This window comes from Corylus avellana, chromosome ca2 (assembly GCF_901000735.1).
Source record: "Corylus avellana chromosome ca2, CavTom2PMs-1.0".
Classification (NCBI taxonomy): domain Eukaryota; kingdom Viridiplantae; phylum Streptophyta; class Magnoliopsida; order Fagales; family Betulaceae; genus Corylus; species Corylus avellana.
Window position 1 is genome coordinate 46,644,429 of NC_081542.1, and position 24,573 is coordinate 46,669,001.

General features: G+C 35.4%; 6 protein-coding genes across 6 annotated transcripts; 1 reads left to right on the plus strand and 5 right to left on the minus strand.

Annotated features, from left to right (window-relative positions):
* Nucleotides 1–744: 744 nt before the first annotated feature.
* LOC132170024 (cysteine-rich receptor-like protein kinase 15) lies at nt 745–1,300 on the minus strand. The gene is made up of 2 exons (XM_059580949.1): nt 1,157–1,300; nt 745–1,065 (listed from the first exon to the last, which is right to left on the minus strand). The coding sequence occupies exons 1-2, from the start codon at nt 1,298–1,300 to the stop codon at nt 745–747; spliced, it is 465 nt and encodes a 154-aa protein (XP_059436932.1).
* On the plus strand, nt 1,156–2,384 carry LOC132168770 (cysteine-rich repeat secretory protein 55-like). Its single transcript, XM_059579803.1, has 2 exons — nt 1,156–2,164; nt 2,258–2,384. The coding sequence occupies exons 1-2, from the start codon at nt 1,615–1,617 to the stop codon at nt 2,335–2,337; spliced, it is 630 nt and encodes a 209-aa protein (XP_059435786.1). The 5' UTR covers nt 1,156–1,614; the 3' UTR covers nt 2,338–2,384.
* A 1,158-nt stretch (nt 2,385–3,542) lies between these two features.
* On the minus strand, nt 3,543–6,706 carry LOC132170025 (cysteine-rich receptor-like protein kinase 44). Its single transcript, XM_059580950.1, has 6 exons — nt 5,995–6,706; nt 5,081–5,202; nt 4,728–4,938; nt 4,377–4,614; nt 4,047–4,197; nt 3,543–3,940 (listed from the first exon to the last, which is right to left on the minus strand). Exons 1-6 carry the CDS (start codon nt 6,704–6,706, stop codon nt 3,629–3,631), a joined length of 1,746 nt encoding a protein of 581 aa, XP_059436933.1. The 3' UTR covers nt 3,543–3,628.
* Nucleotides 6,707–10,696: 3,990 nt separating this feature from the next.
* Nucleotides 10,697–13,020, minus strand: LOC132170026 (cysteine-rich receptor-like protein kinase 44). Its single transcript, XM_059580951.1, has 7 exons — nt 12,960–13,020; nt 12,536–12,661; nt 12,248–12,438; nt 11,797–12,007; nt 11,440–11,677; nt 11,085–11,259; nt 10,697–11,017 (listed from the first exon to the last, which is right to left on the minus strand). The coding sequence occupies exons 1-7, from the start codon at nt 13,018–13,020 to the stop codon at nt 10,697–10,699; spliced, it is 1,323 nt and encodes a 440-aa protein (XP_059436934.1).
* A 479-nt stretch (nt 13,021–13,499) lies between these two features.
* LOC132170027 (cysteine-rich repeat secretory protein 38-like) lies at nt 13,500–14,432 on the minus strand. The gene has a single exon (XM_059580952.1). The coding sequence runs from the start codon at nt 14,301–14,303 to the stop codon at nt 13,500–13,502; it is 804 nt and encodes a 267-aa protein (XP_059436935.1). The 5' UTR covers nt 14,304–14,432.
* A 5,091-nt stretch (nt 14,433–19,523) lies between these two features.
* Nucleotides 19,524–20,594, minus strand: LOC132170295 (protein trichome birefringence-like 38). Its single transcript, XM_059581219.1, has one exon. It carries the CDS (start codon nt 20,592–20,594, stop codon nt 19,524–19,526), a length of 1,071 nt encoding a protein of 356 aa, XP_059437202.1.
* Between the last annotated feature and the right edge of the window lie 3,979 nt (nt 20,595–24,573).

The window sequence follows — 24,573 nt, forward strand, 5'->3', positions numbered from 1 at the left end:
AAAACTTTGAATTTTTATATTTTACTTTTTGGAAAAAATTCACATCACCCTAAGAAGTTTCAGGTGTTTTTCAATTTGAACCTCAAAGTTTAAAAATTGGCAATGTACTTCCCTAATGTTTCAAAAATTTTCAATTTAAACTTTTCGTTACTAAATTCCATCAAATTGGACAGAAATCTATAAAATTACGTAATTACACTTGAGCTTTTATTTTTTTATTTTTTTTTAAGTTCCGTCAAATTTAACGGAAATTAGTAACGGAATGTTTAAATTAAAATTTTTTGAAACATTAGGGAAATACATTGCCAATTTTTAAACATCGGAGTTCAAAATAAAAAACCACTTAAACTTATGGGATAAAGTGGATTTTTCCTTTTTTTGGTTTTTAGTGTAGAGAGTTAAGAGTCTGGGTGGACTTGCAACCACCGCTCAAGAACTGCCTCTAGTGTAAAATATGAAGATGAAGTCCTCCTTTGGGGACAGTAGTCATTTACTTTTTATGTGTGAATCTGTTTTCTATAATTTGGTTTCTATGCTAATTTGATGTTGTTTCTCTTCGTATGCAAATATATTTACAGCAAAATCTATTTCAAGAATAGAAGTAGAATATGGTTATAGAAGCACTATAATTCCTACCCTGTAGTATTTGCAGGAAAATGATGCATCCCCTTATAGGAAGGAAATTCTGTAATCAAAATGGAAAATTCATGTTTTTAAGTGGATGGATGGAACACCATACTCCAGTTAATCTTTTGACTGGATAGAAGCACCTGTTGAATATTGATCAGATGCGAAAAATCCTACCCTGGCCGCAGTTGTTGAAGTTTGATCAGATAAGATAGATCTAGCTAAAGAAAAAGGAGGTGGTAATGGACGATGAAGATTTATCGAGCTGCTTCCAAGCATGAGGACGACCATTGACATTGTAGGTCTTTCATTGGGATCTTCCTGAACACATAATAATGCGATATGGATCAATCTCAGAGGCTGATTTCGAGGACCAGTGTCGACTAAGGTCTGATCTATCAACTCCAGTCCTTTGTCTTCATTCCATAGTCGCCATGCCTGTTTTATATTGTTTCTAATTATATCAATGCAGTAAACAAAAACTTCATATCTGAACTAAACATACAGATGAAAATAAAAAAAGATTTACATGTGGGAGAAGGCTTTCTGCATGCTCTGGATGATAGAAGCCCACATTCTTTTTCCCACTTATGATTTCTAGCATTAAAACTCTAAAGCTGTAAACATCGGACTTTACTGAAAATAGCCCTTCCATTGCAGACCCTGGCGCCATGTATCCACTATTGGAGAAAATATTATGATTTATGGCTTCAATCAGTTGAAGAAATGAAACCAGAACTGTTCTAGATGTGATATACTATCATTATGAGGAAAAGTGACATCCAAACAGGATTTGCGAAACAAAGAAGTTCAAAAGGAATGTACCACCCAACACATTTACACAAGAGGAATGACTTACTATGTACCCACGACTCTGTTAGTGTTGGCTTCTATTTGATTGCAGTCAAAAATCCTAGCAGTGCCAAAATCTGATATCTTTGGATTCATGTCATCATCTAACAATACATTGCTTACTTTCATATCTCTATGGATGATTTTGCTTACTCCAAAGCCAGCAAGGTGTATGGTCTCGTGCAATGTAGAGGCGACATGTCTGCCAGTAATTGTGCCAACTGCACAAAGGCTGCCATTGCAGAAGCCTTGAGCGAGTGTCCGAAGTGCAAAGAGGTTTTGGTCTGGTTTGCTTGGTGTTTTCTACGGTATTCGAACGAGAGCTTTTTTGGGATTATGGAACAGGGTTTAGTGGGCATCACCAACGACACTGATTTCGACGATCCTTATGTGATTTCAAAAGGGCTTTCCTTCATGGGTGGTCTTGCTTCCACGGCTCCTAATCAGCCTTGTATGTTCCAGAAAGCGGTGCTGGATGTCGGACAAAGTGGGCAGAGGTATGGTGTGGCTCAGTGCAGGCTAGACATCAGTAGGGGTGACTGTGGCGTGTGCTTGGATGCTCAGTTGGTGACGTCTCGAACAACAATTGGAAACAAAAGATGGTGGGAAACATACGGTCCCAGTTGTTTTATGTGGTACCATGACTACCAGTTTTACTTCAACATCTCCATCTCTGCAAGTGAAGGTGACTTCCGCGGCGGATACTTTAGCTGTTGTTTTTCTTCTATAATGTGGATGATACGTATAATTAATGTCTTTCCATCGGAAACTATTGCAGGTTCTAGAAGAGCCTCTTCATATGGAAGAGTTTCAATTGGAGTAACTATTGCAGTGCTAGCACTTCTGGTAATGGTCTAGCTAGATTGTTGTCCCGGCCTGTCGGCAGTCGCCATGGGTATAGGAGATGAAGGTGAAGGATTTGCAAACAGCAATTTTTTCATTTCGTTTGTTTCATTTTCTATTTGTAGGCAGTGAAAATTAATTATAAGCTTTTAACAATCGTTTTATGAATTCGGCAGCGGTATGATAATATATACGTTATATAAGTACCTTATATTGAATAGCTTCGTCTCCTTGATTACATTTGTCTTCTTTAATTATTTATTTATTATACTAATATACATTGTTACATTACTTGTATTTGATGCTTTAAGATTTTCATTCTCATTAACTTAAAGGGTTAATTACCTTTACTCCCTCAAATTGGCACTCATGTACAAATAGCTCTCCCGAGCTACCACTTGTTGCATTGAACCTACTTGAACTACCATTCATTAGCAAAACCCCCTCTCTATTAGTCAAAGTTGCCATAAAAAGTAGAATGATCAATTAGAAACTAAATTTATATACATACTTTTAATATATATTTTTTTAAAAAAAAGCTTTGATTTGAAGGTTGCATTATCGCGTAGGTTTAATTTTGGTGCTACACCCTCGTTACAATTTATCATCATGACTAGATTAGCCTTTGAAATTGATAAAATATGTCTCTTGATGATGATACTTATTATCAGCAATGACATCTAGGTTTAGGTTCTTAATTAAGCTATTTGCAATGACCTGATCAAACATTATTAACTACAACATTAAGGTTGTTGTTGATAACCAATATATATTGACAGAGCAATTACAACGACTTATTAATTAACAATGACTAGACGTAGTTAAAAGTCATTAGTGACGACCTCAAACATTATCAGCAATAACAATAAGGTTATTGTTGATAACCAATATATATTGACAGAACAACTGCGACGACTTATTTGCAATAACCAGCCTAAGATGATATCAACGAGGCTGAAAATGGTGATTCCGCCAACTATGATTAGGCCTTTTCACCTCGACATCGTTTGCCTTGTATTAATAAGTAAGAATTAATTTGCCCTGTAATTTTTTCTCTCAAGTTGACCAGCCTGAGATGAACTTCCGACCGGTATTAATCCTACAAATATTTTCAAATTATAAGTAAAAAATGACTTCCTTTTCAATTCCTTATATATGTGTCTAGATTTATGTTTTATGGTCTTGGGCCATTAGATGAACCGTAGCTGAGATTGCTTGAAGATATCTAATCTTGGGGCATCAGATGAATCATAGCGAGTGAAATTTATATACAAACATGCTTATTATAGCCCCCTTCCACGAAACACTACCTAGGAGATAACTCAGTAATTGAAGCCTCGTAACTAGTTCTTGCGCAATTGACATCCAGTTGCAGTGGTGTGGCTGACTGAACATTGCTCTTCATAAAGCTTACAGGTTCTGTAGGTAAACGGAGAGCGATTGAATCGCTATTAAGCATGAGAACAACTGAAGCCATGTCTGGTCTGTCATCTACATTTTGTTGAACACACAGTAGACCGATGTGAATACATCTCATTATTTCAGCTTTTGAACCACCCTTCATTAAGATGGGATCTATGAGGTTCGAAGCTGTCCCCTCCCTCCAATTTCTCCATGCCTGCATAAATATATCAATGTGCCACATACATGTTAAACAAAATGCTGTATCATTAATTTTCAACTTCTTTAATCAAAGTTAAGAATGTACCAATTGATATACATACATAGCTGAGAAGGTACTCCATATTCTGTGTGTTACGGAAACTAGTAATTTTTTGACCACTTATAATCTCTAAAATTAGGATACCAAAGCTGAAGACATCTGATTTTATCAAAAATTGCCCAAACATTGCATATTCTGGAGCCATATATCCACTGCATATCATATCAATAAACTTTGCTTAAGTTTGAATGGTATCAGAGTCGCTAAAAATGACAGTTAAAATCATTTAATTTCAATGGCTATCTTGGTGTGTTAATCCAATGCAATTTATGAACGACACAAGCATGCATAGTTGTAGTACTCATTAGCTCTAACTCGTTTTGATACTTACTAGGTCCCCACAATTCTATTTGTACTGCCTTCAGTTTGATCCAATACGAATAATCTTGCCATGCCAAAATCTGAAATTTTAGGATTCATTTTTGCTTCTAATAGAATGTTGCCAGTTTTGAGGTCACGATGAATAATCCGAAGTCGGGAATCCTCATGAAGGTACAAAAGCCCTCGAGCAATGCCACCTATAATTTTATACCGCCTTCCCCAATCTAAGTCTACACGCTTCATCGGATCTGCATATTTATGAAATCATATTTTTCAGTCAAATATTTAAAATTTGCTCTTTTTTGGAACGCAAATGAATGTTCTTTTTGATCATAATGTAGGAGTAGAAATTGAGTAGTACCAAATATATAGTGATCAAGGCTTGTGTTAGGCACAAACTCATATATAAGAAGTCTTTCATTTCCTTCCATGCAGAATCCAAAGAGCTTAACTAAATTCCGGTGTTGGAGCTTGGCCACTAGTAGAACCTCATTCTTAAATTCTATATCTCCTTGTCCAGAGTTTTTGGATAATCTTTTCACTGCTATCTCTTGTCCGTTTGAAAGCCTACCCTGAATATATAAAAATAAGCAATAAATAAAACAATTCAGGTCAACTTCATAGAATTAAATACAGTTGTTTGATACACTTTGACAAGTAAATAATGATCCTTTTTTTAAAAAGAAAAAAAAAATTATGATGCTGTTTTCTTACCCTGTAAACTACCCCAAATCCACCTTTCCCAAGTTTATTCGCATCAGAAAAGTTGTCTGTGGCAGCTCTAATGGTGCCGAAATTAAATTGCAAGGATTCAACACTTGTTATTTCATCCACAGCTTCAGAGAAGAGGTGCAAGTTATAATATGTATTCAAATGGTTAAAGTGCATTCTTTAAGTAAGAGTAACACACTAATTAATTGGATTTAGAATTAGTGGCAGCTAAAAGTACAAATCAAATAGAATTAGTTGGCTGGTTTCCCCTTGAGTAACATGTAAATCTACCTTCTTTTATTTTCCTTCTGCCAAAGGATGAATAATACCAGAAACCCAAGAGGGCCGCAGCTACTGCAATTGATGATACGGTAATGATTACGATCTTTGTTGTATTCTTTCCTCCCCCTTTTACTGTCTCATCATACAATTCAACTGTAAGTTTGCTTACAATATCTTAAAACTAGGATATATAAATCAATAAATATAGGGATGTGGCCTGCACAAATAGTGACGAAGAAGACAAATCCTTAAGCACCCCCTTTTTGCAAGGGTCATTGTTATCACTCAGAAGAGATGGTGGATTCAGTATTTCATTAAGGCTCCAAGCTGTGAATGTGGAAAACTTTAAATTTTCCAGATAAATGCAATAAGTTCTAATCAAACATAAGGGAGAACTTCTTCTTAATTGTCTTTATATCATCTGTTTACTTTTCCCATCTGCCCTGTCAACTGATTTTCATAGATCTACTAGGGTCCTCATCATTTGAAGAATAAAAAATTTGGTACTTTATGATCAAAAGATATTAAGATGGTAATTTCTTCTATAAACTAGCACTGATCTAAAAGTTGGCTTACATGCATAGTTTTATTAATCCAAATTATGCAGGAGACAGAAAAGTTGGAACTAGTCTTACCAGGCACAGGGGGCGATGGCGGTAGCGGCGCAGTTGGTTGCTGAAAGAATTGGTAGGTCTCATACCTTATATTACAGCTTGGGGCCAAAACGCGCCACCCTATCTGCGCTGCGCAACACTGATTGGCTTGAGTCATCAACTGTCCCAAACACTTGCCGCATGAAGTAGAATCGATATCTCTATTACACTGCACCAACCCATATCTATGCTCCGACGCATTGCTATTTCCGGACCAGTTATCTGCCTTGTACAACATCTCTGTTTCTAAAGCATCTGCTATTAGTCCGTTCAGTAGAGATTGTCCTCCAAAATCAGTTATATTAGGGGAAGTTCTATCCTGGACATTGAACAGGATGACTCGTGGCGATGTCGTTTCCACTCCAAAGAAATTAGTATCGGAGTACCTTAACATGCATTGATCGAACCAGATGATGGCAGTTGTATTTGATGGACACAGGCTTGTGATATTTTGAGCCGCATAACTGACACAGCTTTGGCAGGTACTAGTGTTAACATCACCTCGGCAGAGGAAGAGGCCGTAGATGCCATTAGAGGTATCGTTGTAGAAGCTGTTGTTTTCGGAAGCTTTAGAGGATAAAGAACCCAGCAGGACTGTGAGGTTTGATTCGAAAGAAGCGTCGGATGAATTGTTAGCTTGGTCTTCACAAACGTGGTAAATATAGGTAATTGGCTGGGAATTAATGGAGCTCATAAGCGCACAGCCTGCAAATAATAGAAAAAGGAAAGCTTTTTGGATGAAAAACATTGTCCCTCCTAGACTTTTAACAGAAAATTGGTCCATTAACATATGGTTGTAGCAGATAATCTATATATACAAGAAAACAATCTTCTCATGTATGAGAAAACAAGTAAAATAATGTTATTGGAGACAACCTCGCTGGAGTTCTTTGGGCTACCTATTAGGTAGATACTTTTATCACTCATAAACGCAATGTGGAAATTTGCGTCCGATTGCTGTGACGCCTAATGTCAGCTAGTCAATTATCACCGCAGTAAGGTCAAAACTACTTCTCAGAAAAATTATAAAAAAAAAAAAAAAAAAAAAGGTCAAAACTACACCCATTGACTGAGTTATATTTTACTCCTCCTGATACCCCATATATATTATCACTGTTTTCTTAATTTTTCAAATGGTAATTTTTTAATAAATTTAACATTTAAGGGTATTCGAAGAGAAAAATACAAAAAATTCTAATTTGACATGCTCGGAAGGGCTCACATCCGACTCAATAAAATAATATTTTGATTATTTTGTTTAGCTATATGGTTAAAAACACTTTACATCCGGCTCAACAAAGTAATTAAACATTTGTTGAGTAGCTATGGTGCCCAATAAAAGTGCCTGAATATTTCAAAAAAAAAAAAAAAAAAAAAAGATGGACAAGTCACCAGAGATATGTAAAAAATGAAAGCAAACATTTTTCTTTATTTTATGGGACATTGCAACTGTGTTATATTTTAGGATTGAAAATTAAAATTTATATTAAAAAAAGCTCCTTTACTTTTGCCCAAAAAAAGGATAAAATTGTATAGTATTAATTAATATTAATAATTTAATTATCTTCCATAGAATTGGCAGCAGCCATTAGAGAATCTTGTTTTGTCAACTTGCATGCGTGTGAAACAGGGAGACCCCTTCCTCCTTTAGTGGCCAGCAGTGGTGGAATTAAGATATTTTTTTTTGTAGGGGCAGAAAGTGTGATTAATAATTAATTAATATAATATAATGTTATATTTTAATATTGTTTATTTGATCAAGTAACACTATAGTAAGACTATACCTCTATTTTATCATCAAATGTGATGTATTATATCAAAAATTATTAGTGATAAAATGTATGTACTTTTGAAAATAAAATAACGACATGAATCTTACTTATAGCATTACTCTGATTTACCCAAAAACCAACATATATAAATATTTATTTAAAACACAATATTGTATTTCAATTAATTACTTCTAATATTTAATTATCTATCAATAATATGCAATTTTTTTTTTTTTTAAAAGATATTGTCTTTCACACTAACATCTAATATCTTTTCTAGAGCAAAAGCATACTAATAAGAAAAGAAGATTAGTTGAAGGGGTTGAAATGCAACCTTTGTGGGTTGAAAAAAAGTAAAAAAATAAAAACAAAAACAAAAGTAAGAAAAGAAAAGAAAAGAAAAGAAAAGGAAAGTGGGTCTTGGAGAGATGAGACACTTCGAGAGAGTGAAATTTAGTGGTTATGGACTTATGGCTTTGTGACTGACTCGCCAGCTAGCTCCCTTGAGACCCCACTCCTATCAGCATCTTCTCTTTATTTTCCATTTCTCACATTTAAACAAAAGTCTTTCACCTTTCTTCAAATTCATGTCCAAAAAAAGTATTGAGAGAGTGAATCACATGCAAGTCTGAGAATAATCAATTGAAGAAGAGAGAAGCCAACCAAAAGAAGAAGCAGGAGAAGAAAAGTAAATCTGAATCAGAATTCTTATTCAAGATCTGTTATATATATTTCTTTTCTTTTTATTTTATCTAAGCAAATGAAGAAGAAGAATAAGAAAAAAGAAAATAGTAGGGCTGAAAGAGGAAGAGGGCTTAAAAAACCTAAAAAATTTGGAGTGTAAACTTTTTTTTTCAAGATTTTTGCAGGGGCGGTGGCTTTTGCGTGTATCCGCCACTGGACTGGCCGGGACATCATTGACCATGGGATTGCATGCTTTGTATTTTTGAATTATGCATGTGTTCCTTTTTATTTTAGAGATATTATGGAAATCCTGTCAAATATATTTTGACTCGTCTAATTTGTATTCTGCATGGATAAAACAATTTGGACGGGGGGCAGCCAAATCAGCTTGTCCTCTACCCCACTTCGGTCTCCATCTCATATTAGCATTCAGAGCATGAGAATAAGACTTTAGAAATGTTTGTAAGAGAATATTTAAATTCCGGCGAGTGTGAATTTAGATATGTGTTTCCTTTGCTTCTCTTGCGGTTTTGCGTGTGGGTCTTTGAGATGATTAAGTTACTTGTTTGAACTATTCTTTTTTATCTTTTATAATTATTTTTGTATTATTTTAGTTTGTTTTAAATCTATTGTTAGGAAGCTCACCTTATTTTTATTTTTAGAATCGTCCACTCTTTCTTCCCTTCGGATTTAGAGTAATAAAAGATCTTACCCTGTAACTATTTTTTTTATTCAATTAGAAAAAGAAAATATTTGAATTCAAAAAAACATGCAGTTTTGAGTTTTCCAGCGTTTTTTTAAAACACTGAATATATTATATAAATATTAATAAAATTTTCTTGGTGTTTATTTTCTAGCGTATTAGAACTTTGAAGTGCCGAGTTTTGTGAAACGCCAACAAATTTCTTGGCATTTGCATTAAACATTAGAAAATTCTGAAAATAATAATAATAATTTATTATTAAAACTCACTCAAAAGCCATTAGATTTGATGGCCTCTTCAGAAGGGATCCAAGATTCGAATTCCTCGCGTCCCAACCCAACCCAACCCAACCCAAGAAGAAAATGGGCTCCAAGAGCGAGTAGTCAGAGGCTAAAGAGCTGGTCCAGGTGCTAATTAGGGCCGGGTATCGGTAAATTTGTGTTAGTAAACCTATTTTCACCTACCGAACCGACAAAATCGGTTAATTAATGTCGACAATTTTGATTAATTTGATAAAGTTGATTAATTGTCACTCGGTTAAGTCGAAAGTTAGTTAAGTTGGTTAACTTTTATGGGCCAAATCTATTTTTATTAGCTGAGTCCCAAATAGATTGTTTTTTTTTTTTTTTCTTTTTTTGGCTCAAATGGTTTTTTTTTTAGGGTTAAACATAATTATAAATTGTCCTTAACATAATTATTATCTTAGATGATTATAAATTGTCACTAATATGGATACAATTAAATGAGAACAGATTAATATTAGCAAAACACTGCCCTACATCCCAATTTCAAACCACAATAGGCCATGAAAATTCAAACCCTAAATCAGGAAAATCAAACACTAAAAACCACGAAATCCTACGATTGGAGTCAAGGGAAGAGATTACCTAACAAAACGTGTTTCCCTTTGCTTGGAAACAGAGGAAGCTCAGAGACCCAACTACAGAGCTAGCCGGAGTTGGGCTGAGGTCCACCGCTCCAGGCGCTGCCCACAGCACCACGATGGTATCTCAACCACCTTGCTCCCTGTCGCACCACTCACTGCCAGAAAACCCTCTAACTCTCTCGGTTTCTCTCGGTTCACTCTCTCTCTCTTTCGGTGACTCTGAAGTACAAGCACAAAATGAGCAGTGGGGAAATTTAAAAACTTTGCAATTTTTTGTTTTTAATGTAGAGAGTTAGAGAGTCTGGGTGGACTTGCAACCACCACTCCAGAACAGCCTCTAGTGTAAAATATGAAGATGAAGTCCTCCTTTAGGGACAGTAGTCATTTACTTTTTGTGTGTGAATTTGTTTTCTATAATTTGGTTTATATGCTAATTTCATGTTGTTTCTCTTCGTGTGCAAATATATTCACAGCAAAATCTATTTCAAGAATAGAAGTAGGATATGGTTATAGAAGCACTATAATTCCTACCCTGTAGTATTTGCAGGAAAATGATGCATCCCCTGATAGGAAGGAAATTCTGTAATCAAAATGGAAAATTCATGTTTTTAAGTGGATGGATGGAACACCATACTCCAGTTAATCTCTTGACTGGATAGAAGCACCTGTTGAATATTGATCAGATGCGAAAAATCCTACCCTGCCCGCAGTTGTTGAAGTTTGATCAGATAAGATAGATCTACCTAAAGAAAATGGAGGTGGTAATGGACGATGAAGATTTATCGAGCTGCTTCCAAGCATGAGGACGACCATTGACATTGTAGGTCTTTCATTGGGATCTTCCTGAACACATAATAATGCGATATGGATCAATCTCAGAGCCTGACTTCGAGGACAAGTGTCGACTAAGGTCTGATCTATCAACTCCAGTCCTTTGTCTTCATTCCATAGTCGCCATGCCTGTTTTATATTGTTTTTAATTATATCAATGCAGTAAACAAAAACTTCATATCTGAACTAAAGATACAGATGAAAATAAAAAGTGATTTACATGTGGGAGAAGGCTTTCTGCATGCTCTGGATGATAGAAGCCCACATTCTTTGTCCCACTTATGATTTCTAGCATTAAAACTCCAAAACTGTAAACATCGGACTTTACTGAAAATATCCCTTCCATTGCATACTCTGGCGCCATGTATCCACTATTGGAGAAAATATTATGATTTATGGCTTCAATCAGTTGAAGAAATGAAACCAGAACTGTTCTAGATGTGATATACTATCATTTTTAGGAAAAGTGACATCCAAACAAGATTTACGAAACAAAGAAGTTCAAAAGGAATGAACCACCCCAACACATGTACACAAGAGGAATGACTTACTATGTACCCACGACTCTGTTAGTGTTGGCTTCTATTTGATTGCCGTCGAAAATCCTAGCAGTGCCAAAATCTGATATCTTTGGATTCATGTCATCATCTAACAATACATTGCTTACTTTCATATCTCTATGGATGATTTTGAGTCGAGAGTCTTCATGTAGATATAGAAGGCCCCTAGCGATCCCATTGAGAATGTTTGTGCGCTTAGCCCAATCTAGTATTCCACTTTTTTTTGGATCTGCATTGTAAATTTGTAATAACAGGAAGGCAAATAGTTGTCTCAGATAGGAGATTTGTGCCTTAGCATTGGGGAAGAAGAGAGAGAGAGAGAGAGAGAGAGAGAGAGAGAGAGCAAACCAAACAGGAAGGTATCAAGACTGGTGTTGGCCATGTACTCATAGACTAGAAGCTTTTCACCTCCTTCCACGCAGCATCCCAAGAGCCTCACTAGATGCTTGTGTTGAAGTTTGACAATTAACAACACTTCATTCTTGAACTCCTCAAGACCTTGTTTTGATTTCATTGAAAGCCTTTTAACTGCTATTTCCTTTCCATTAATCAGCATTCCCTGGAAGTTTTTTAAACTTTCTCAACCAAAGAAAATTTATCATATGGTAATGGTAGACACACATTGCTATCTGTCACAACATTAGGGTTCACTTGTAGTTCATTTCTCCTAAAACCAAATTATGACAGCAATCTTTAGATGCCATTGATACTCAATTATTGCTATTTATTATTTTCAAATGCAAATTATACAAGAATTTCCAAAAATGCATGTGACAAAAAAACTAGTCAGTGTTTTAACCTTGTAAACTGGTCCAAAACCACCTTCTCCAAGCTTATTTGCATCAGAAAAATTATTTGTAGCAGCCTGCATGGTACTTAAATTGAAGTAATGCATTTCTTCACTGTTGTCTTGATCTCTGGCCTGGATACTTCCTATTGTATGTGAACCTTCCCAGTTTCCTAACATACTTGCTTGGCTCATATCCCTTTCTGAGTAACAAATTAGATTTAGAATTAGTGGCAGTCTAGAAGTACAAATGAAATAGAATTAATTGGCTCGTTCCCCCTTGAGTAGCACGTAATCTACCTTCTTTTCTTTTCCTCTGGTCAAATGATGAATATGAGTACCAAAAACCCAAGAGGGCCGCAACTATGGCAATTGATGATAAAGTAATGATTACGATCTTTGTTGTATTCTTCCCTCCCCCGCCTCCTGTCTCATCATACAATACAAGTTTAAGTTTGGTTACAATATCTTAAAACAAAGATGCATCAATTAATATAGGGATATAGCCTGCACAAATAGTGACAAGTTAGACAAATCCACAAGCACCCCTTTTGCAAGTGTCATTGTTACCACTCAGTAGAAATGATGGATTCAGTATTTCATGAAGGTTCCTAGCAGTGAATGGGGAATACCACTAAATTTGCCTGATAAATGCAAGTTCTAAATCAAACATAAGGGAGAACTTCTACTACATTCAAGTTTGCCAGCTTCAGTGAATGTTTACGGAGCTCCTTTGTCCCAATAACTCCCCAATTCTGAAGACTGTTGTTATCCTTAATTGTCATATATCGTCTGTTTATTTTTCCAATTGTTAGAGATATATCCACTTCAGCGACTCCTACTACTGATAAGATCTTGATGAATTCAAAAGCTCAAGATATCAATCATGATTAAGATGCAAAACATTCATGTTCATATCTTGGATGAAAATATGTCTACAGCTTTTCTTATGTACTGTTTATATAAAATACAACTTGTAATCATTTCAATCTCTTGTAATTGATTTACTTATAAATACAATTGCCCTAACCAGTGTTTGGTAAGGACGCAACACATTCACAACATATCCAAATTTCTTATACCAATCAGCCCCTGTCAACTGATTTTCTTAGATCTACTAAGGTCTTTATCATTTGAGGAATAAAACATTTGATTTTCTACTACTAGTACTTTATGATCAAAAGGTATTAAGATGATTATTATTTCTTTAAACTCAAGCACTGATCTAAAAGTTGGCTTACATGCTCATATTTATTAATCCAAATTATGCAGGGGCCTTACCATTATCGGGCGGTGGCTTTGGTGCTGCAGGCACAGGTTGGGGCGATGGCGGCACAGGTGGTTTCTGAAAGAATAAGTAGTTCTCATACCTTATATTGCAGCTTGGGGCCAAAATGCGCCACCCTTGCTTCTGTTGGCAACACTGATTGGCGTCATTCATCAACTGTCCCAAACAATTGCTGCATGAAGTAGTATTGATATCTCTAGTACACTGCACCAACCCATACCTAACCTCAGACTCCTTACCCACAGGCCGGTTTCCTGCCTTGAACAACATATCTGTTCCTAAAGCTTCATCTATTAGTCCGTTCATTAGAGCCAGTGCTCCAAAATTAGCTTCATTAGGTGAAGTGGTATTCCCTATAGTATTCCACGCGAGCAGCTCTGGTGATGTCTGTTCCACTCCAAAGAAATTAGTATTGGAGTACCTTAACATGCATTCATCGAACCCTATGGTGGCTGTTCTATTAGATGGACACCGACTTGTGATATCTTGAGTCGCATAACTGACACAACTTTGGCAGATACTGTTGTTAACGTCACCTCGGCAGAGGAAGAGGCCGTAGATGCCATTAGAAGTATCGTTATAGAAGCTATTGTTTTGAGAAGCTTTAGAGGATAAAGAATCCAACAGGACTGAGAGGTTTGATTGGAAAGAGGTGCTGGGGGTTTCTTCAGATTGATCTAGACAATAGTGGTAATTATAGGTTGGCTGGCAATTAATGGAGCTCATAAGCCAACATCCTGCAAGTAATAGAAAAAAGAAGGCTTTCTGGAAGAAAAACATTATCCCTCCCAGGCTTCAACAGAAAATGTGTCCATGAACATATTCCTAATTATGGCAGATAATCCATACAAGAAAATAATCTTCTCATGTATCAGAAAACAAGTGAAATAATAATGTTATTGGAGGCAACCTTGGACTACTTGTTCAACTTAGGAAGATAACTTTTCCGTTTGTCTCACTCATAATGATATTATGGAAACCTGTACGACGCCATTGGATTGGGAAATTCAGAATGCGTCCGATGGTTGTGGGCGGCCGGCCGCTGATGTTAGCTAGTCAATTGTCATCGTGGAAACAGTCAAAACTATTCCCTTTGTCTAAAGTTACACCGGCAAGTTTGGATTTTGGATTTCAAAGTACTGGATTTTGAATGTCTAGATTTCAAATCCGTCAATTTTAAAATTCTTTATATATATGTTAAAAAAATAAAAACAAAAACCAGGGTTTCTTACGCTTTTCCTCGGACATCTTCCATGTAATTTCCCACAAGCCGATGACCCAAAAAAAATAAAATAAAAATAAAAATAAAAACAAAGAAACAAAAGAAGAAGAAGAGAAGCCAATGAGAGGTAAATGGGAAGCAGAAGAGAAAAAGAAAAGATCAGAGCTCTCGAGAACAAGAGTGAGATAAAAGAAAAACATTGTGGCCAAATGAAACTCAATAAAAGAAAAAACTTAGTGACCAAATGAACTCATTTAACAACCACGGTTAAATATCCTATCAAAAGCCAAAATCAATAACTTGGAAAGTAGAGGTATACATGCGGATGTATATGCAGTTATCTACTAATTAAGGATATTATTTTTAGATATCCGCGTCCGCATCATTTGATTCATCTTTTACTAATTACATCCATGAGGTTATTGCTATTATTATTGCTATACGTATATTAAGTAATAGGCCTTTCCGGACTATTTTAATTTCTTGGGCCTTTTTTGGGTCTCAATTAGGGGTATATTTTAAATGATTTTAAAAATAATTTGAGCAGATTTTTAGTGTTTTAGGCTTGTTTTAATTTTTTTTTAAGCCGTAATGTTTTGAAAATATACATTATTTTTGCCTTTTTCCCCAAGTGTTATACGAGAAAGCAACACGTACATGAAGTGAATCAGAGAATAAGAGATGAGAGGCGAGAGGAAGAAGATGTTGGCTTTGGGCTCTGATGGCGTCCCAATGAACTGATAAAGTGAATGAGTGAAAAAAAAAAAAAAAATGTAAACATCAGTATTGGCCTGAATCATTCCAACCCAAAAAAGCAAATTTGGTATTTGTAAATCACAATGTAAACCAAATATTTTGACTCTTCTAATTAATAATACATGTGGATAATTCTCACGCTTCCTTTCCACAAACATTTAGGGTCTTTTTAGTATTACGTTTAAAAAATAGAGTTTTTAAGTAAAAAAATGCTTTTGAGTAAAAGCTTTTATTTTTAAGCTTTTACCAAAAGTGTGTTTTGGCCATTTTTAGGCTTTTTGACCTTCAAAGTCGCTTTGATTTTTTATTTTGATTTTTTTTTTGATTTTTTTTTTAATTTTTTTTTCAAACGAGCTTTTGGGGTGTTAAATGCACTTTTGGGTCCACAAACGCAATTCCAAGCAAGCCTTTAATAATTAAGATTGCACGCTTGGGGAGGGCAAATCCGCTTTAGGCATCGTGGCTTCTCCTCTACCACGTACTTCTGTCCCGATCAAGCGCTGCGTGTATTACTTCATCAGATTATTATTCAAAGCAGGAGAAACCCCTATCCGGCTGTCCCCATGAGTTATTATAGTCTTATAGAAATATTTAAAGCATGCAAAGGGGGTCATTTGTTTGTTTTTTTTTTTTTTTTTGTTTTGTTTTGTTTTATTCAAATATTGAAACAGAAAAGAAAAAATTACAACATAAAAAGGGTGCACAACTCAAACGCAAAATAACCATAAATAAGATAAATAAATGACTCGACTCATCAAGAGAACAAGAGCAGTTAGACTGGGGGTCATTTCTTTAGTTATCTTCCAATAGGCACATGCTTCACCCAATTCCCCGACCAGCTAATATAGCACTGATAAACTTTCATGAAAGAGTCACATATTTAAAACCTACAAATAATTTTTAAGGTAAAGTAGAGAAGGTAATCAGAAAAGGTTTGAATGTTTCCATTCAACATTAGATTTTTGAAGATCATGGACTTTAGAGGCTAACTAGCTCACCCTTCTCAATAAAAAAGCCTATACAATAATCTTAAAGGCCTAAACATTTTCACTGAACACAAGGCATTAATGGTTTTCTCAAGATTACATTTGTCGTTCCTCTCTGCCATTTTCAATTCATGCTCACTGCTGAAGCAGTCGCGCAGCCATCCTTCCTTAATCATTCCTGTTTAAACAACAGGAATAATAATTTATAATTATCATCCGTTCTATAACTCGACAGCGGCTTAATCTCTTTACAATTTACGTAAAGATCTTGCAACCATGACCTATAATTATAATAAAAAGATCTTTACACTAAAATCTATAATCAAATTGATCCACTGGTTGCCCGATTCATGCTATATATGAATACTAATATATATGTTCTTAAATATATATAATATATATTTGGCCCATCTTACTAGTGCATTTGTACTTATCAGATGTTTCTTTCTAATCATATATAGTTATGATTATATATTAGTTTGTGAATTAATTTTTGGTTTATCTGCGGAGAATTCATCTGATCTTTTCTCAAGTTATGATGGTGGGTCGGATTAGTTGAGACTAAATTAAGGAACTGCCGGAAGTATCTTATTCCAAACCAAACCTTAAATATGGCTTGGTCAATATCGTGTTATTCCTACTTTTTGTCATCTTTACAATTTAGATTTTTTGTTTTTGTTTTTGTTTTTTGTTTTAAGGAGATCTGTTCAATCGGGCAGCTCCCTGTAAGATCCTGTCTCGACTCCATTTGTCCGGACCGGTGCTTAGGCAGTCTAAGTGAATAGGACTTGCACATGTCCGAATACGAACAAATGGGGTTTAAACATGCTCTCACATAACAAATGATGCAAACTTATCACCCCATTTGGTGATTTTTTTTTTTTTTTTTTTTTTTTTCTATTATCAATAAAGAATCATAGACAAAACATTTCATTTAAAGATAGGTATATTGTTGCAAGTGGGTTAAAGCTACTACTAATTAACCTAGCTAATACCCGTTTCATATTTTCAATTGATCTAATTAGTAGTAATCTCACATTCATTATATAAGACTACTACGACCAAAACGGGCTGAAAATTTTCAATTGGATTAAAGGACAACGTGATCAAAGAGATTTTTTTCTACAGAATCATGGACCAAAGAAGTTTAACATTTCAAAATTCATTGTAGCTTCAACGAAGCACTAGCACGGGTAGACCTCAATAATTGAAGCCTCAATTGCTAAGACTTGGGCAGATCAGTTGCCTTTAGATATTTCATTTGACTCTGTAATCAGTGTGCTTTGCTCCCATTGAGATGTTGTCTTTGAGTCGATGTTACTGTGTATAAAAAGTGCAGGCTGCGAGGGTACTGGAAGATCAGTGAGGAGTAGCTATTAAGATTGAGAACCACTGAATCCATGGTTGGTCTATCAGCTACATTTTCTTGAATACATAGTAACCCAATATGGAATTATGGATGCTCTCATAATTTCAATTTATGAGCCTAGCCTTATTGTTGGATCCACAATATTTGTAACGGTGATCTGTCCAGTTTTTCCATGCCTATAATATATGATTTTGATGGGCAAATTAAACACAACATTAGACATAAAGTTCTATTATAAATATGATATTCCCTATGTGTTAATTTGCTGCGTCACAGAAATAGGTAAAGGGAAATGTTTCCAAGTATGATTGTACTTACATAGCTTAGAAGATCCTCCACATTCTCTCCATTTCGGAAGCAATTGTTCTTTTGTCCACTCATTATTTCCAATATTAAATACCAAAACTGAAGACATTAGACTTTGTAGAGAATTTTCCATACATTGCATACTCTTGAGCCATATATCCACTGCATGTCAACATTAATAATATTAGTTTAATTTGGATATGGTAATAGAGCTTTCCATACTTAGCTTCAAAATTGCTACTTTCCCTCTGTTTTTCGAAATGAGTTAAATAATAGGTAGAAAGTAAACATCAGCTCTTCCTTACTACGATACTTACTGGGTTCCAACAATTCTACTTGTATTTCCTTGAGTTTGATTCAATAAAAATAGGTTTTTCATGCTAAAATCTGAAATTTTTAGATTCATTTCTACATCTAAAAGAATGTTGCTAGCCTGAAGATCACGATGAATAATACGAAGTCGAGAATCTTTACGAAGGTAGAGAATCCCTCAAGCAATGCCTCTTATGATCTTGTAGTGCCTTCCCCAATCTAAATGTGCATGCTTGATTGGATGTACAAGTCCAAGAAACTATATGATTCAATGAAGTAAATTAAATACAAGGAGGTGCACTCAAATAAGATATATTATGAATACAATATGCGATAAAAAATTAAAAAATTAAAATTAAAATTAAAAAAAGGAAAAAGAAAAGGGCAACCATATTGAAAAGGAAGTGATCAAGGATTGCATATATTTGGCATGAATTCATATATTAAAAGACTTTCGCCATTGAAGACTTGTTTTGTCAATTGTCATCGTGCATGCCTGTGAAACAAGGAGATCCTTCCACACGTATGACCCCACACTATTTTGATTGTACGTAGTCATGAAAATGCTGTCTCTAGAGAAAGTAACCATGACTTTAAGAAAAAGGTTTTATTAGTGGCCAGGTTTCATGGCCGACCGGAATTTAGTGAAGCTTTTAGGTACCTACTCGGAAACTTATGAGAAACTTCTGTTAAATTATTATTTATTCAAAAAGCTTAACATGATAGCAAGATGTAAATTTAATTATTTAATCATGATAATTTTAATACTCCCCCTCACGTATGGGTTCAAACTCACTTTTAATAGGTGGTAGCCCATACGTAGAATATTTAATTTAAATGGAGGATTTTTTTTTTTTTGGACTTGAAAAGAAGTTTCATAAGTTCCATCCCAACTACTACATTGTCATCTAGCCCTATGATTGTTTTCAATAACAATCAAATCAATGAATATGTTAAAAATCAAGGAAATTTCCTATTTGAGAACTTTTGCTTTCATGGCTAATTAGCTCTTTCTTTGTGTTTGTGTATTCAAGAAATTCAATTAGCTATCAGAGCAGCAGATACAAAAGTTGATTCCAGGTGTCTGGAACCCCAGCAACACACCAATGAGTGCAGTCCATGCCCTTGAATCCATTGTAAGAGGAAGGATGTGCATCTTTTCTTAGTTGTGAGAGATTTGTTATATCAAGCAGATGAACAGGTTTCCTTAATCTGCTTAACACATCTTTCACTACCAATGCTGCTTGTGGCAAACCACCTGGGAATGTTGACCCGCTTATTGGCTCTCTCTCCTTTGAGCAGTTTGTCACTTCTGGCTCGCCCCAATCAGCCCCATTGTAATGAGAAGGAGAAATTCCTTGAAAAATGACTCTAGTTTTTGTCGGATCCACATCTGCATCAACCCAGTTGGCCCAGGTTGTCAAACCTTTGCGAAAAGCAACCATCCTATCCATGTCCTGGACAACCTTATTCTCATCTTCAACATAGTCCCATGGTTGCTTAGGTCCTCTACGGTCCCACCAAAGCCAAGTGTTGAAAACCAGAACATCCATCTCTTTCCACTGGGCGCCATTTTTCAGAGAATCAAGCTTTAGAACTCGACCAACTTGTTCTTCTTCGATGTCTACCAAGTAGTGAGAATTAAACAGAATAACTGACACTCCATAGTCCAGGAAGATGGTGGTAGAAATTGACACATTTATCTGCTCTATGACTTTGGAATCAGGCACATCTGCATGAAGCAAGCATAGTAGAGATTGCCACTGGTTGAGAGTAACGGAGTCCCCAATAAACATGATCTTCTTCCCCCTAAGCCTCTGTAGAAAATCTTGACCATCAAATCTGGGCAAATCACATTCATTTGGCTGCCATCTATACTTGAGGTAGAGTTTATCAGGGCGGCCGTACTTTTGGCAGTCAAACTCCTTGCGGATGTGAGGGCATGTGAGAGAGTCATAGAGAGGGTAAGAATCATCCTTCACCCAAGTTCCTTCATACAAGTTGCAGTGACGTTTTCTCCACTTCACATTGCTTCTTCTATTCTTTGCTAAACAAAGAGGTGTATAAATCACCAAGAAGGCAACAAGGATGGAACAACACCTCTGAGTTCCAAACCCCATCTTTGTTTCTGCACACACAGAGAGAGAGAGAGAGAGAGAGAGAGAGAGAGAGAGAGAGAGAGAGAGGGTGCAGGGGGAGAGCCAGAGACTAACATTTCCCCTCACGTGTGGGTTTAAATTCTCTTTTAATAGGTGAGGTCAAAGAGAGAGAGAGGGTGCAGGGGGAGAGCCAGAGACTAACATTTCCCCTCACGTGTGGGTTTAAATTCTCTTTTAATAGGTGAGGTCAAACATATAGAATATTTAATTTAAATGAGAGGGGGGAGGAGGGGTGAATTGACGGAATCAATGTTCGTTCTCAGGACTTTTGGCTCTGATATGTTAAATTACTACTTATCCCAAAAGCTTAAGATAATAGGAAGAGGTAAATTTAATCATTTAATCATAACTTTAACAGCTTTGCATCTATTACCTTGAAACTAATTAAAGAAGTCTCATTCACTTCATCTTCTAGTTGAACACCTACACTTGTGTTGAGTAAAATGGCTTTAGATCTAAACAACCATTCACATATATTTGGATTGTGAAAGACATTATAGAATCATAATTCACATTGTTAGAAGGCTTCTTTATATATTTTCATGAAGATAATTCGTAAATTCGCAGTTTTGATCATCATAATATATGAAGGAAAAAATGCAATTAATTCTCATGGTTTACTTGATTTGCAATAAGTTATTTGTGGTAACCAAATGTACTCAAAGATCCATAAGGTATATATGCACATATATATATATATATATATATATATATATATATATATATATATATGCCATGCCGTCAAATTCCATCAAAACGTGACAGTTTCTTTTGGTGTACTATGTCCGAGCCAATAAAATCATGTCACGTAACTTATAATAAAAAAATGAAAAAAATTAGTATTGATGTGACATATGTCACAATGTGATTATTAGTATTGATATGCCACATTACCGGATTCTGTCAACTTTTTTACCAACATAGCCCATTTGTTTTTATTTTTTTATTCTTGCATATCCTATGGAGTCTTGTTTAATCAAGTTTCAAACCTCGATGAGTTATTTGTCCAAACCTCAAATCATAAAGACTAATTTTACATTTTTTTCCCTAAAAGAAAAACTCAATAACCAAATTAGCCTATTATAGGGGAGAGCTAAATCGTCATAAATGGTACTGTGGTTTGAAGCAAGGCTGCTAGTTGATTGTAATCTGTAAGTTTTGCTACCAAACAAACAAATATGTTCACATTTATATCTCATGCACGCCATTTCAAACTCTTCATGAATAAATAGTTCATAGTATTATCCCACTAGATAATTAATACTAATCAACCCTATTAGGACGAAAATTAGTCCTGCCAGCCAGGCCCCACCTAAAGCTAAAGATAATAAAGTCAGCCGCATTGAAAAGAAAAAAGTGCAAGAGAAAAAAAGAAAAAGAAAAAGAGAAAAGAAAAAAGAAAAAAGAAAAAAGAAAAAGGAAAAAGGAAAGCGTTACTTACTTGTCCCGTTAACCACACATTCTTAAGAATGTGTGGATATAAAGGGGACAAAGCTTTGTCCCCTTTATATCCACCAACTAAACCTCCACTTTCCCTGCAACTTCTCCCAGAAAATCAGAGAAAATTTTCCTTTTCCAATAAAGAGAGACACTACAAGCAATATGGTCTTTAGCGACCAAACAAATAGCGGCGACCCAAAAGTCGCCGCTATTGAGGGGTCATTACCGGCGACTTTTTTTAGTTGCCGCTAATGATCCATTAATAGCGGCGACATATGGGTCGCCGCTAATAGTCGACACTAAAAACCAAAAAAAAATTTATTTAGCAGCAACAACAATAGCGGCGACTATAAGTCGCCGCTATTAAGCATCATTAGCGGCGACTATGTGGGGTCGCCTCTATTAAACAACAATAGCGGCCACCCTTATCGCCGCTAATAATACACCAAACAGCGGCGACGTTAGGGTCGCCGCTAATGAGAGTCAACAGCGGCGACCCTGAACAGTCGCCGCTAATAAGTGGTCATTAGCGGCGACTCTACAGTTGCCGCTATTGACAGAGGAAAAAAGTAATTAAAATTAATTAGCGGCGACCCAAAAGTTGCCGCTATTAATGGGTCAGTAGCGGCGACTAAAAAAGTTGCCGCTATTGACACGGGAAAAAGTAATTTAAATTAATTAGAGGCGACCCAAAAGTTGCCGCTATTAATGGGTCATTAGCGGCGACGTTTTTAGTGGCCGCTAATGACTCCTCAATAGCGGCGACTATAGGAGTGGCCGCTATTGACACGGGAAAAAGTAATTTAAATTAATTAGCGGCGACCCAAAAGTCGCCGCTATTAATGGGTCAGTAGCGGCGACTAAAAAAGTTGCCGCTAATGACCCCTCAATAGCGGCGACTATTGGGTGGCCGCTATTGACACGGGAAAAAGTAATTTCAATTAATTAGCGGCGACCCAAAAGTTGCCGCTATTAATGGGTCATTAGCGGCGACGTTTTTAGTGGCCGCTAATGACCCCTCAATAGCGGCGACTATAGGAATGGCCGCTATTGACACGGGAAAAAGTAATTTAAATTAATTAGCGGCGACCCAAAAGTTGCCGCTATTAATGGGTCATTAGCGGCGACATTTTTAGTGGCCGCTAATGACCCCTCAATAGCGGCGACTATAGGGATGGCCGCTATTGACACCACCAAAAAAAAAAAAAAAAAAAAAAAATTATAAATATTGGGGCGATGCTATTGATCCTACATATATAATAGAAAAAATTATTTACCAAAAATTCACCTCGAATCCTCCGATAATATGTCATTATTTCTTTTATATTAATTATTGGTGAATTTTTTCTATTTTTCTATTTTCTATTCTTATTTTATATAAAAAATCAATATTTATTTTTTTCTTTTAAAGAAAACAAATTCTCCTATTAATTATTATTGAAGTTTTCTATTTCTTATTCTTATTTAAACGTTTGATCGAACAATTGACCGATCTTGGTGAATTAATTCGATTGATCGTGATAGGATCAAATGATTGATCAAACATCCGATCGATCCAGGTGAATTAGTTCAATTGATCGTGATATGATCAAATGATCAATCAAACATCGATCCTATGAATTAGTTCGATTGATCGTGATGGGATCAAATGTTTGATCAAGCATCCAATCGATCCTAGTGAATTAGTTCGATTGATCGTGATAAGAACAAATGATTGATCGAACATCCGATTGATCCTAATGAATTAGTTCGATTGATCGTGATAGGATCAAACATTTGATCGAATCCTCCGATCGATCATAATGAATTAGTTCAATTGATCGTGATAGGATCAAACGATCGATCATAATGAATTAGTTCGATTGATCGTGATAGGATCAAATGTTCGGTCAAACATCTGATTGATCATAATGAATTAGTTCGATTGATCGAGATAGAATCAAATGTCCGATCGATCCTACTGAATTAATTCAATTGATCATGATAGGATCAAATTATCGATTAAACATCCGATCGATCCTACTAAATTAATTATATTGATCGTGATATGATCAAATGATCGATCAAGCATCCGATCACTCTTAATGAATTAGTTCGATTGATCGTGATATGATTAAATATTCGATCAAACATCCGATCGATCTTAATGAATTAGTTTGATTGATTGTGATATAATCAATTGATAGATCAAACTGGATACAATTAAAGGTTCAATCGAATACTCAATTGAACTGTAAGCTTTTTACATTATCTTAGTGCCTTAGTTATATTGATTTTATATTCTTTTTGAATTTTGTATTATTTTATAATTAATTATAAGATAAATATCAACTTAATGATCTTTATCATAAAAATTTATTAAACGGAAATTTTTAGTTAATATTATAATAATAAAAACATATTACAAGAGAAATTTTTTTTAAAAAAAACTCTAAATAAATAAATAAATAAAAATTAAAAAATTGTAGGAGAAAGTCCACATAACCCCCTTAAACTACCA

Excerpts from the sequence above, each read along its gene's own strand:
- LOC132170024 (XM_059580949.1), bottom strand. The coding sequence starts at position 1,300 with ATGGCGCCAGGGTCTGCAATGGAAGGGCTATTTTCAGTAAAGTCCGAT. Across the intron at positions 1,066-1,156 it reads CAGAAAGCCTTCTCCCACAT|GCATGGCGACTATGGAATGA; the intron begins GTAAATCTTTTT and ends AATATAAAACAG.
- LOC132168770 (XM_059579803.1), top strand. The coding sequence starts at position 1,615 with ATGGATGATTTTGCTTACTCCAAAGCCAGCAAGGTGTATGGTCTCGTG. Across the intron at positions 2,165-2,257 it reads CTCCATCTCTGCAAGTGAAG|GTTCTAGAAGAGCCTCTTCA; the intron begins GTGACTTCCGCG and ends AAACTATTGCAG.
- LOC132170025 (XM_059580950.1), bottom strand. The coding sequence starts at position 6,706 with ATGAGCTCCATTAATTCCCAGCCAATTACCTATATTTACCACGTTTGT. Across the intron at positions 4,198-4,376 it reads AATAGAATTGTGGGGACCTA|TGGATATATGGCTCCAGAAT; the intron begins GTAAGTATCAAA and ends TATGATATGCAG. Across the intron at positions 3,941-4,046 it reads TGGAGTACCTTCTCAGCTAT|GCATGGAGAAATTGGAGGGA; the intron begins GTATGTATATCA and ends ATATTTATGCAG.
- LOC132170026 (XM_059580951.1), bottom strand. The coding sequence starts at position 13,020 with ATGACAATTAAGGATAACAACAGTCTTCAGAATTGGGGAGTTATTGGG. Across the intron at positions 12,439-12,535 it reads CCAGAGGAAAAGAAAAGAAG|AAAGGGATATGAGCCAAGCA; the intron begins GTAGATTACGTG and ends TTTGTTACTCAG. Across the intron at positions 11,018-11,084 it reads ATCACTTTTTATTTTCATCT|GCATGGCGACTATGGAATGA; the intron begins GTATCTTTAGTT and ends AATATAAAACAG.
- LOC132170027 (XM_059580952.1), bottom strand. The coding sequence starts at position 14,303 with ATGTTTTTCTTCCAGAAAGCCTTCTTTTTTCTATTACTTGCAGGATGT.
- LOC132170295 (XM_059581219.1), bottom strand. The coding sequence starts at position 20,594 with ATGGGGTTTGGAACTCAGAGGTGTTGTTCCATCCTTGTTGCCTTCTTG.